The sequence below is a fragment of the Mesocricetus auratus genome, unplaced genomic scaffold, assembly GCF_017639785.1.
Source record: "Mesocricetus auratus isolate SY011 unplaced genomic scaffold, BCM_Maur_2.0 Super-Scaffold_100020, whole genome shotgun sequence".
Classification (NCBI taxonomy): Eukaryota; Metazoa; Chordata; class Mammalia; order Rodentia; family Cricetidae; genus Mesocricetus; species Mesocricetus auratus.
In genome coordinates, this window is record NW_024429201.1 from 40,302,236 (window position 1) to 40,315,155 (window position 12,920).

Below are 12,920 nucleotides of genomic sequence, written 5' to 3' on the forward strand. Positions count from 1 at the left end.
GGACCTGCACAAGACCAAACTAGGTCCTCTGATTGTGGGTGACGGGTGACTTGGACAGTTTATGGGGCCACTGGCAGTGGGGCAGGATTACCCCCAGTGACTGAACTAGCTTTTTGGAGTGCATTCCCTATAAAGGGATACATTGCTCAGCCCAGATACAAGGGGAAGGGTCTTGGTCCTGCCTTAACATGATGTGATGTGACAACTTTGTCGACTCCCCATAGGAGGCCTCATCCTTTCTGAGGAGTGAAAGTGGATGGGGTGGGGTGGGGAACTTGGGGGGGCGGAGCAGGAGGAGGGGAGAGAGGGGAACTGGGACTGGTATGTAAAATAAAAAGATGGTTTAAATAAACATCCCCAGCAATCTGACAGTGCCCTCACCAAGCTATGATCAGCCTGTTTGTGACATCACTCCATAGTTTTCCCCAGGTTTCTTCAGGTCCTGAACCATTTGTAGGGGGGGGGGGATAATATCCTGCCTTTTATAGCACCCAGACTCTATTTAGTGCCTTGTGAATATTAAACTCTTTACAAAGAAATGTCGCTTCAGAGAGGCCAAAGATTCACCTGTGGTGACAAGGTTTCATCATGGCAAGACCAACATTGATGCTTAATGTTCATTCTGATACTTCTGTTCTGTGTCTATGTGGAAAGCGATCTGGTCCTTCCTTCCTTTCTCCCTTCCTTCCTTCCTTCCCTCCTTCCTTCCTTCATCTCTCTTTCTTTCTGCTTTTCCCTCTTTTATTTTTTCTTTCTTTCCTCTTTTCTTCTTTCTTTCATTTTGTTTCACTTATTTATAACACTCATCTCACTCATTCATTGACTCATATCTCAGATCCTCTCAGATTTCTAGGGGTCACCTATTTTAAATATAGGTTTTCCTGTCTTTATTTCTAGAACACTGAATACCCACCGACTTGGTGTTAATGTGAACAAGGTTACTTGACTGCAGAGTGCATGTCCAAGGATTCAGAATGCTGAACTGAAAAATTCATTTGTATTATTATATTAAGCAAATCACTGAAGCTCTTTGTGCTCCAGACTTATTTTATTTTGAGACATGGTCTCTATACATAGCTCTGGCTTGGAACTTGATAGACCAGGCTGACTCAAACTCAGAGATATATACCTGTCTTTGTCTCCCAAGTGCTGGGGCTGAAGGGAGCACCATCACTTCCAGGTCAACTTTTCTTACTTATCAAATAGAATTCAAGAGAAAAATGCCTTTTCAGCTAGAGATGTAAGAGTACAGAAATAAAAGATACTCTGAAAACTTACAAGTGCTTTCTAGTTACACTCTCACCTTCACTTTAGTTTGAACTTTGAACTATCTATACCCAAACCCAACTCACCAATTAATCATTCAATCAATTAATATAATAGTCAAAACAGAATTAACACTGAATGGAATTTCAGAGACATTTTTCTGCATTCCAAAAAAAGAGAATATTGAAGTTCAGAGATCAAAGAGCTTGAATCAGGTTTCCTAAATTCTTTATCAGAATTTGAATGTATAAATTATATATACATATATATATATGGATTCTTTAGCCTACAAAAAAAGACTACACATCTTAAATGACATTTTCCCTGAGAACTGAAGGAGAAAATTGGGTTCATCTTACATTTGTTTCCCCATGCCTTGCCTCTGCTGCTTTTGAACTGGTGCTGGCCAATGTTTCTTCCTAGATAAAATAACCTATGGTTAGCATCCTTGGTGTGTTGAATGTGTGACGGGGGAGATGTAGAAGGCAACAGTGACGCTGGTGTGCCCGGAACGCCAGTCCATACAGGTCTTAGCAAGCAGATCCGATAATTATATAATCTAGCTTTAACTAAGCTAATTCTCATAAAATGCACAATTAGCTTGAAAATATCCCTGTTAAGTAACTGTGATTGAAGATAATGCTAGTTGAGCATGCACACGAGAACGTCTATGTTAAAAACCTGGAGTGGTGACATTTCTCCTCCTACTTAAGGTCTGTGTCAGACACACTATGAGTCACAAATCACTGGTGGTATAATCAGACTCATCAAGAATTCAGCCAAAACAATCACAATTATCAGGAAGAACATTCTCAACAGGAGTTTATACCAATTTTCTTTAACAATGAATTTCAAAGTGTAGTTTATACACTGAAGTACTGGCTAAAGATATTGTGAAGCCATCGCAATTAGAAAGATATTTAAAAATAAACCTTCCGAGGAAGAGGACTAGTCTCTAGGATTCCCTTTGGGGAAAGGTATTTGAGAAACAACAGCAGACTTACATACTTTTTAAAAAAAAACCAAGTAAGTTGTATGAAGTTTAAAATGTCTTAATATATAAGAACTACTCTATATTACTATAATCAATAATCTATAAATTCCTACACGTTCTTATATTATGACTTAGTATAGTTCACACTTTGCAATGTTTACAATGGAAAGAACTCAGCATGGAGCCAATGAGGTGCTTCCAAGTTCATGATAATTCAGAAGCTTATCTCCACTTGGACACTAAGTAAGAAATGACAAGGCTGAATTCCTATTGTCCAGAGTTACCATGGTTCAGTAGTGTGGGGGAGATTTTTCTATCAAAGCATACATCTGTAAGCTTGCAAAATTCCCTGTTCATGGTCTTGAAGGTAGACTATCAAATCTAAGCATCATAATATCCAGAAATGAATAGCTAGAAAACATTGAAACAAGCGCAACTTTACAGCTTTCAGGAGGAAACATGTGTGTGTTCACCTCCATCTACACATGAACATATGTGTTCATCTCCATGTACACCCGAACACATGTGTTCACCTCCATCTACACCTGAACACGCGTGTTCACCTCCATCTACACGTGAGCATGCATGTTTACCTCGTATTCTATGCTCACATTTTGCAGAGTCATAGGGTTGTTTCATACTGCAGAATTGGGAGACATGTTCTTGGCCCAGAACTTGCCAATTTATAGTAAGTATTCTTATCATATATCGTTTAATAAAACAATTTTAAAACTCTTTACTTAGGCCTACGCTGGCAGCACTTTGCTGTACCAGGAAGTGCTAACTCCAAGGCCTTGATAACAGACAATGAATAACATCACTGACAACTCACCAACCTAAAATACATATATTTCCAAATCAATGCCACTTTAAAGATAAAAACATATTTTGCATCCTAACAAATTATACTGCTACTTGCTATACTGGATTACAGATAATTCTACCTGAATAAGTTTGCATGCTATAGGATTTACATATTCCGTACATTCATAAAAACAACTTGCTCTCTGACAGCCCTCATTCTTGGCAATTTACCTCAGCTGTCAACAACCAATTTGTTCAGATTACTGCTCTGCATAAAAGTGTAACAATCATGAGGATTTATTAGCTGATTATCATAAAGGTGGCCGTCCCTCTTGCCTGCCAAAATGCAGGTGATCAGAAAGTTAAATAATGACGTGTAGATTAGCATACTTCACCTTGGCTTGGAATCTGTAGGTCAACAACAGATAAGATTTGTTGTTCAACTTGCAGTACGATGCACATCATCTAAATTGGTTTACGGACTAATTATTTTATTGAAGAGTTAAAGGCTTCCAGAAAACATGCTGAATACAGACTGTGGTAAACTGAGAGTGAACTTTAGAGTTGGAAGACTTGGATTTGTACCCTAGACCAGTCACTCCACTTGTGTAATCAGCAAGCAGCCTCTTAACCAAATTGGCTTTATTCTTTGTATCAGCAGAATTGGCACAGTATACACTTTCCTTCTATACCTTCGTCATATTGAGTTGTATAAAAAAAGATGGCTTACAAGTTGGAAAATATTCATTATCATTGTCATTACTAATCTCTGTTCTTGGTGAATATATTTTCATATAAAATGAAACAACAAAATGTGTAAACTTCCATATATCATGATGGTGAAAACTCTGAACTCAGTGAATATTAGAATATTAGACGCATAGTACAACACAATGAAGCCTTAAACTAGCCTATAGTTAATGTTCTATCAAATGAGGTCATGCCAGCAGATATTGCTGCAGAATCTGTGCATGCTAGCTTTTAAGCTTTTATTGCCAGAACAATCAGGCAAAAGGAAGAAATGGAGGCAAACTGTCACTATTTATATGTAATGTGATCTTATATAGAGAATATCCCAAAGCCTCACTGAAAACTGGTAGAGCCAATTAAAAATTTTTCAACAGATAAATATCAGTAACATTGCAGTCCATCAATAGCAAATTAATTGAAAAAGTAATAAGAAAACAAACCAAATTTGCAGTAGCTACAAAAGTAAAATATTTTAGAATAAATGAACCAATTTAGAATAAAAGCATGGAAAGGGAGGTTCATAGATTGGAATAAATCATATTATTAAAATGTCCATGCTACAGGGGAGGAGCTTGGCCCTGCCTCAACTTGATGAGCCATGCTTTGTTGACTCCCATGGGAGGCCCGCCCCTTTCTGAATGGAGAGGGAGGAGGGGTGAATGGGGGTCGGTAGAAGGGAGGTGGAGGCTGGGAACAGGAGGTGAGGAGGTAGGAGAAACTGTAATTGGCATGAAAATAAGTAAATAAATATCCATGCTACTCAAAATGATCTTCAGATGCAATGTGGTTTCTATCAGGGTGTGAACAACACTCCACAAACAGCTGAACTCATTTTACTACCTTACTTCCAAATACATCACAGAGCTAATGAAGACAGTGGAGTGGCGTTCAGAGCCTACAGGTATCCATCAAGGATGTTCAGCAAATGCACTAGAAACATAGAGCAGAGTATAGGCAGCCTCTTCAAAGCCCAGTCTTAGGAAAACTGGGTATCCGCATGCAGAAACCAGATCATGATCTCTCCCCAGATATACAAACCAATTCAAAAATAGACTAAAGACTTTAAAAGCAGATTTAAAACCATGAAATTATTGAGAGAAAAAATACATAAATACTTCAGACTCTTTAATGTTATGTTTAATGCAGTGTTGTTCACAGCATCACGAAGTGGGTACATAACTGTCCATCAACTGATAAAGAAAATGTAATATATATTCACAGTAGAACATTATTTGTTTTCATATTGTTTTGGTACTATAACTTTCCAAAAAGTAAAGAAGCATTGAATCTCTCATTTATGGTAGACAGATAAAACAGGAGGTCATTATACCTAGCAAAATATCCCACACATAGGAAATTAATAAGTGCCGAGATCTAACTGATATGGAATCTAAAAAGAGAACTTCCACAAATTTGAAAGTATATTAGATGGTCAAGAGTCTTGGAAGAACAGAGGGGTAGAGGGTAGGGAAATGCTTACTGATCAGGGTAAGATGCTGAGAGAGACAGGAAGTTCTGGTGTGTTGTGGGACAAAAGTCTAACTTTAGGTAACAATATTGTGTCTACAGCTATAATCTACATGAAAGTATTGTAGATGTTTCCACCAGCTGTATCAAGTGCCTGAGGATTTAGATATGTTTACTTTGACTTAAACATGACACAATATATACCTTGAAACATCACATGATACCCTAAAATATGTACAATTTTATATGTCAATTAATACGTTGCAGTAAAATAATCTTAACAATGTATAAGTTAGCTTTTCTTCTAATAATACTAGTTTAGCATTTTAAGTATAAGCACCATTCAGATGCTTTTATACACTAACTCATTAATTTTTCTCTTTTGTATAATGTCCATACCTTTCCCCACAATTACACTTGAAGTTTGTGCCTTTCACCAAGTCATAGTCACATTGATAATCTATTACCATCTGCTATCAGATTATTCTTCACTTAAAGAATGAATAATCATAATCACTAGTGCTTGTATTCAAGTTAAAGAATACTTATTGAGCATATGTGCCACACACTCTGTGACGATGCCACAGTAAACAGATATTCAAACATCCCTCCTGTCATGGCGTCTGCATTCTAGAAGAGTGAAGTGAATGGTCAAGTGTGCCACACGGTGGCCATGTCTGTAAAATATTAGCAGAGTGGGAGGAAAGCAACACTCAGAACGCAGGGTTTTATCAGACCTAAAAAAGTACTAAAGCATGGCAGGAAGTGACTTAGAGAGAACGGGGTCAACTGGCTGGTGTAACCCACAGAGGCAGCTGACCTAAACAAGGGAGAACGCATGGACCCCAGACTGATGACTGAGAGGCCAGCATGGGGCTGATCCAGACACCCCTGAACTTGGATTTCAGAGAGGAGGCCTCACCAATCTGTGGGACCTCAGATAATAGATCAGTATTTATCTCTGGCATACAAATGGACTTTAGGAGACCACTCCACGTGGAGGGATGCTCTCTCAGCCTGGATACATGGGGGAGGGCCTAGGCCCTGCTCAGGATGATATGACAGACTCTGGAGATCCCCCATGGAGGGCCTCACCCTCCCTGGGGAACGGAGGGGGCATGGAGTGGGTTGTTAGGGGGATTCTGGAGAGAGGGAGGAGGGGAAGGAGAGGGAGCTGGGAGTAACGTGAGCAAAAACTTAAATAAAAAATTATAAAAATAAAATAGATGAAAAAATAATAAAACACCTGAGTGGTCTAATAAAGAGCTAAGTAGTCAATACCAAGGCAGGAGAAAGGATAATCGGGGCTGGCAGGCAGAGAGAATAAAGGAGGAGGGAATATCTGGCAGGAAGATCAAGGATCAAGAGAACAAGGAGAAGAGGGTGCTGGGGGCCAGCCACTGGGCCACGCAGCCAGCCACTGGGCCACGCAGCCAGCCACTGGGCCATGCAGCCAGCCACAGAGTAAGAGTGAAGGACTGCAGAAGCAAGGAAAGAAAAAAAACCAGAGGCAAAGGGTAGATGGGATAATTTAAGAAAAGCTGGCTAGAAACAAGCTAAGCTAAGGCTGGGCATTTATGATGTTTCAATGTGGGGGCTAGAGTTAAAAAAACCCTACAGAGAACTCTGATAGTATTTTTCTGAGGGGCAAAGTGCAACAAAGACCCTGTTTCCAAAGGATTGAAGTATATTGCAATTTGAAGACCATAGTGGTGTTCCCCAACTTCACTTACAAGCCAGATGCCAATGGTTAGCTGAAACTTAGCTTCATCTCCCATTCTACAAGCATATGTGAAACTATTGCTTAAGAAGGTGTATCAGAATCATTTAAATACAAATGAAAAGCCTCAAATATCAGTTTGGATGCCTGTTTCTACTTTTAGACTGAAATTCCCTTTACTTTAGGAATGTGTGAATTCTGTTTGGGTTGTAAATTCAGTGACTTGGAATTCCTGTGAACTACAGTGAAGAATTAGCAAATAATAAACCTCTCTGTACACCACACTTTTTTTCTATGTTGGCAAGTTTTCACACATTTTGATGCAATGGAATATGTAACTGTTAAAAATACAAAAATAGGATTTTTAATCAGAACAGGATTCCTATCATTCAAGTAGTAGAGTCAAATACCCGTAACCTTGGAGAGAAATGCCATTTGAGCCTGAGCATGTGTCTTGCTGCATTATCAGATCAGCATGAATCTCTGCCCCACTGATGTCCCCCCTTCTCTAAAGTTCTGGAACTCCTTATAGATTTATGGACTCCTAAGAGATTGTAAGGATGCTTGTACGGAGTTGTAGGAAGTAATGTGTTTTATGGTTACAATATACACTGTGAAAACAAACATTATCGCAGATCACTTTCCATCCTTGAATGTGTCCTTTGTTCTCTAAGTGTCCCATATCAGATTAAATTCCTCTTTTCCAGCTCCCATAACTTTTGTGCACAAAAATTCTGCCATCTGGAGAAAATTTCTGGACATCGAATGGGAATATCCTGTGCGTCAACTAAGCAAAGCTGCCACCTACTGGCCACTCTTTGAATCTGTTTTTCTTTTTTTTTTTTTAATTTTATTTTCCAGTTTAAATTTAGATAAGAAACAAGGTTGCTTCACAAGTCAGTTCCAGGTCCCTCTCCCATTCCCTCCCTTCCTCCCGTGCCCTCCCCCCCCGTTATCCCCTCATTTCTCCAGGGAGGGTGAGGCCCTCCATGGGGGTGTGCATAGTCTGTCATTTCATATAGGGAAGGGCCTAGACCCTTCCCCAAGAGTTCAGGGTGAGAGTGCACCTCACATTGTTCTATGGGAGTCCAAAGTCCGTGTGTATACTTGGGATGGGTACTGATCTGCGTGAGGCTGTAGTGGAGGAAGGTTTCTTTCTTTCAAAGCTGCTGACAGCCAGATTTAAAGAATACGTTCCTTCAGCAAAAGCATGCCGCCTCTATGTAAATAAAATACCAGTTTGCACTAACCTTCCAATAAAATCATCCCTTTTCCCAGCGTCCTTGTCCCAGGCGGTGATGTCGATGATCCCCCCTCTTTCTTCATAGAGATGGAAGTCGAACTGCTCCCTCCACTGAGGATTCAAAGTTTTGGGCATAATCTGGAAAGGCAAAAAGTTATTGTGTTATCAACAAAAGTAACTACAGATCGTATTTAAAGATCACCTTGAAATACTATGCAGAAAATCTTGGCGAGGGCGGTAGTTCAACCAAAGATTCTGGGTGTACCCGTACAACATTAGCTGCCAAAACTCCGGCATCTTAGTCGCTGAGTACACTCCTATGGATGTGTCCAGAGAAATAAGGCCATCAGGAGTAAGCCCTTGATTATCTTACACAGCAGATGAGAAATACGAAATACACAAGAAGGCAGCCTGTCAGCGAGACAAGTCTATCACAGTTACTGATGAAATAAAGAACACATAGTCACTTATCTTGTAGTAAAGGAAGATGATAATTCCTAGAGTTCTCATTTTCCCTCTTATCCCCCATGCACATTGGTGTTTAAAGTTAGAAGAAACAGACAATGAGTTATATGGAGGCAGAAGGGATAAGCGAGTAGATTTGGGGTGGTTCAGTTTGCATTTAGTATTTAGTGTCACTGTGCTATACAGGGAAACTGTATATGTGTGTGCTTTTCATGATGAATGAACCACAAGGATGTCTAGACTATACTTTTGTGGTTTTTGGATGTTCAGAGAAGACACTCAGTAAATCAATAAACAAAGCCACCAATATGGATGTACTATAAAATTCCATTTGCTTCTCTTGTCATTCGTTTTCTTAAGTAGGTAGTACATAGGGGACTTTTCTCCTTTTAATGTATGAGGGACAGGTCCTTTAATGCAAAGAATTTGAAAGCAATGACATATGCGATGTACAAAGGTAACGCAAATGAATCTCAACTTTAAAGTTCATAATCTGAAATTAATCTGCAGTAGATCATGGGCAGAAAATCAAAAGAGACACACGTCCATAGTGGGGTTCATATTTCTTATCTAAAGAGCAGAACTATAAAACTAAGCCCAAATGAACATGCAAACCGTGTTAATGAGAGAAGAGAGAAGTGGTCATAGATACCTACTTTTGGAAATAGTAGCTGTTTTAAAATTTGTTCTTAAGCTACTAGTGAAAAATATAGATGGCACTAAATGGATGTTATGACAAGTCAAATGTCCTTTTCAGCTTAGCTGAGCTCCTATGGCATTTTGAATGTAGTTCATCTTTTTTTTTTTTTACCAGGCGGCAAACATACTAACATTTAGTGTTTGGTATTAGGATTATCTTTCCCATATAACTTTCTTCCAGCTAATAATTATGTCTAAATAGTCCATGTGAGCCTCCACAAGATTATCATACAGCCTGCTAGCAATGCACACTGCCCGTTAATGAATCAATTTGGGATATTTTGAATTACCTTAAGTACTGATGAAGACTTTCTGGGCTAGAAGGGGACTATACAGGGTGTCTATCCAAAATCCATGAAAACAAGTACATTACAGGCAAGGAATTTTCACAAAAATGGAATGTGAGCGTCATGTAATTCAGCATGGAGGAAAACACTCATCCCAAGCTGTCTACGTATGCCAGCTGTAAAAACTGGAAACAGTTATAATTGAACATAACAAGATGCAGCTACAGTAAGTCTTCGTCATGTCATAAATAACATGCTGATATTACTTAACATATTGCCACTAAGAATAAAATTGTTACTCTACAAACGCTAATCTTCCTGCTGCTATTTCTGCCTGCCTTTAGCACGCACTGGAGTTATGAGCTCAGCAGTATTTTACGGCCTTTGTGTGCCTACCCTGCATTCACTGAATTCTTCAATGACTTGATTGTGTGGGTTTTATTTTAGTTCTGTTTCTGCAGAAGGGAAAGGGACACATAAAGAGGTTAAGTAAGTCGTGCCTTTGAACATGACTCAACTATCACAGAGGTTTGGTTCTTTGTTTCCTAACTACATGTTGAAATTTCTGTGTATGACATGACCATTGCAATTATGAACATACAACAGTTGTTTCTGCCTGCCTGGGGCTGGATGAAAGAAAAGAAACGAGAAAAAGCAAGTAAAAGAGGAAGGAAGGAAGGAAGGAAGGAAGGAAGGAAGGAAGGAAGGAAAGAAAAGAGGGACCTGTTGGGAGGATCAATTTGGAAGAAGAAAATGGTTGCTCGGAGGGTCAAAAGGAGTGAATTAAGTGAAATACATATTATTGAAGTGTGATATAAAGCTCAGAAGAATTGTAATTAAATTAAAAAAGGAAAAAACAATTAAAAAACCCTTTGGTGTTGTATTGGCCAAAGTCAGATTGATTAACATGATTCAGAATATTTGAAAGACTTTCAGTGATGCAAAATAGTATATGTACCACTGATGCCAGCAGCGCAGGTGCTGGTCAACGCCCTCAGCACTTCAGTGTGGAGAATTGTTATATTCTTTCTGGTATATTGTTGTGTTTTTTTCTCTTAATTCTCACAAATGTGCAGAGGGCTGGTTCCTGGATAACAGTGAAGGCAGTGAGCAAAACAGCAGAGTGGCTTACTCAAGACCCCCTAGGACTTTGCTTCTGACACGATATTCCGAAGTTCCTGTTTGAAAAGGCAACTGTTGTTCATGTCTGAAGCCTGGCTACAAACCCGTCATCACCTTCCCAACAGTGACAGGAGCATAGAAGGATGGAGTCCTACCTTGCTCTTGTACTTCTGATGCCCCAGCCGGAACTTCACATAGGGATCACTCAACCCATTGGAATCCATTGCTTTGAGGTCTCGGCCCTCAATCAGGGTGATGCTGACAATTCCTCTCCACAGATGTGATTTCCTGTGCTGGTCTGACAGGCGTAAGCTTTGGGTCTGAAACTGTGGCAAAGGAAAAACACGTTAGCTTATTGTGTTTTAGCTCCAAGCTCTCAGGTGCCCTTACTTTTTTCCTTAGGATAGTTTTCCAACGAATAGAAGTTAGTCAATTATTGTTTAAAGAAAAAAATAATTCATGGAATATTATGTATTGATTATGAAATTATTAACAGACTACGAAATTATCATCTCATGATGTATTTGTTATGTATGAGGAACACTCAAGCACTATAGCTTCTTGGTTCCTAAAATTAAAATATGTCTAAAATAAATATCAAGGACCACAGCTGTACTGCTCTATTTAAGTTTTTCAGTTTTAAGGTTTAAGAGTCATTTTTTATATGTTAAAAATGGATTTTGCAGATGGCTTTTAGCTGAAGGATCAGTTGCAAGTTAGACTTAGAAAATTTTAAAGCTGTCTTACTATCTTAGGGGATTAAGTGCTTTTTCTAAAGAACTATTTAAAGGAGCAGAGAATATAAAAATAAACAATATGCTCACCCAGACAACTTACTTTTGTCTGAAACTTGTATCATGAATAATTACAATTATTTTTAAGTTAACATGTGATTTACATTGGTATGTTTCCAGATTTTTCACTAATTCTGGTGTATGAACATTCTCTAATAATTTCTAGTATGTTCAATTATAAATCAATATTTAGTCCGGTGAACAAAATCAAAATTATTTTATATTAGTGAATATACTAAAATGTCCACATGGTTTTAATAAAACTGAACGACACTTAAAACCAACTAGAGGAAGAGCAATAGCAGTAAACACCATCCTTCTGGATTCAGAACTCTTACAGAACTGTTGTTTCTGTGGTTAAGGGTGTTTGATCCCCTTGCAGTTGTTCCATGAAGAAATTCAGTTCTCCTATGCCAATTATAGGTTAGCCATATGATGCCAAACCCTTTCTACACAGATCTCATGAACTTACAAACTGCCTTGTTCATGCCTCCTCTCACTTTGGCTCCCAGAGCTTCTCTGTACCATAATAATACTATGGCCAGTTGTACATGTGCTCATCAAAAGTTACGTATTTCAAGGCGGATTTATCAGGAAAACAGAAACCACGTGCTTCAAAAGACAACAGTTCTAGAGTTGGCAATATTTCAATTGAATTCTTTGTAAACAACACTTGTTCAATGCAAATTTTGACATGGATTCTGTCTTACTAACATGTTAATAACACATCTCACCTACGAGCCTCAGGAGCCGTGTTCAAATGAGTCCTGATGGACAAAAGAAGTCGGGAAAATGCATGTAAGTTCCACAGAATCCTACCTACTTCATGAGGCTGCCTTTTTCCATCTATGTCACACACTGGGTTTCTACACTGGATTTTGTTTGAACAAAGCATTTCTCAAAATAACTGTTTAGAATTTATTGCACCAAAGACTAAGGATTGTTCTTTGTCATATCAGTTGATTAATTTTTGTTAGTGCTGAGCATTGAACCTGGGACCTCTTGCATGTAGGCAAGCATTCCACCACTGAACAACCTTGCCGCTCTATTCTAATTGATTGATTGATTGGTTGGTTGATTGATTGATTGATTGAACAACTGATGTTGAGATTGTCCCTAACAGCAGCACTTAGAGAGGATTCTGAACTTTGGCTATGAAGGATTTTTTGAGAAGTATGATTTGCAAAGGAGGAAAAAATTTTATAACAGTAAGAAGGCAATTTGTTAGTAAAAAATGTGAATTAATAGCTGCCAATTCATATGGAGCTTCAAAATTTAAAAGTAGGCATATGTATAAACTTTATGTAGA

General features: G+C 38.7%; 1 protein-coding gene across 8 annotated transcripts in view; it reads right to left on the minus strand.

Moving 5' to 3' along the window:
* Mctp1 (multiple C2 and transmembrane domain containing 1) overlaps window positions 1-12,920 on the minus strand; it is a 521,330-nt gene that overhangs the window by 182,045 nt on the left and 326,365 nt on the right. For all 8 annotated transcript variants that reach the window (XM_040728844.1, XM_040728841.1, XM_040728842.1 and 5 more), the window contains 2 exons: window positions 10,973-11,143; window positions 8,252-8,382 (listed from right to left, as the gene is read on the minus strand). In XM_040728844.1, the coding sequence (XP_040584778.1) occupies window positions 8,252-8,382; window positions 10,973-11,143 (302 nt within the window). The remainder of the gene's footprint in view (window positions 1-8,251; window positions 8,383-10,972; window positions 11,144-12,920) is intronic.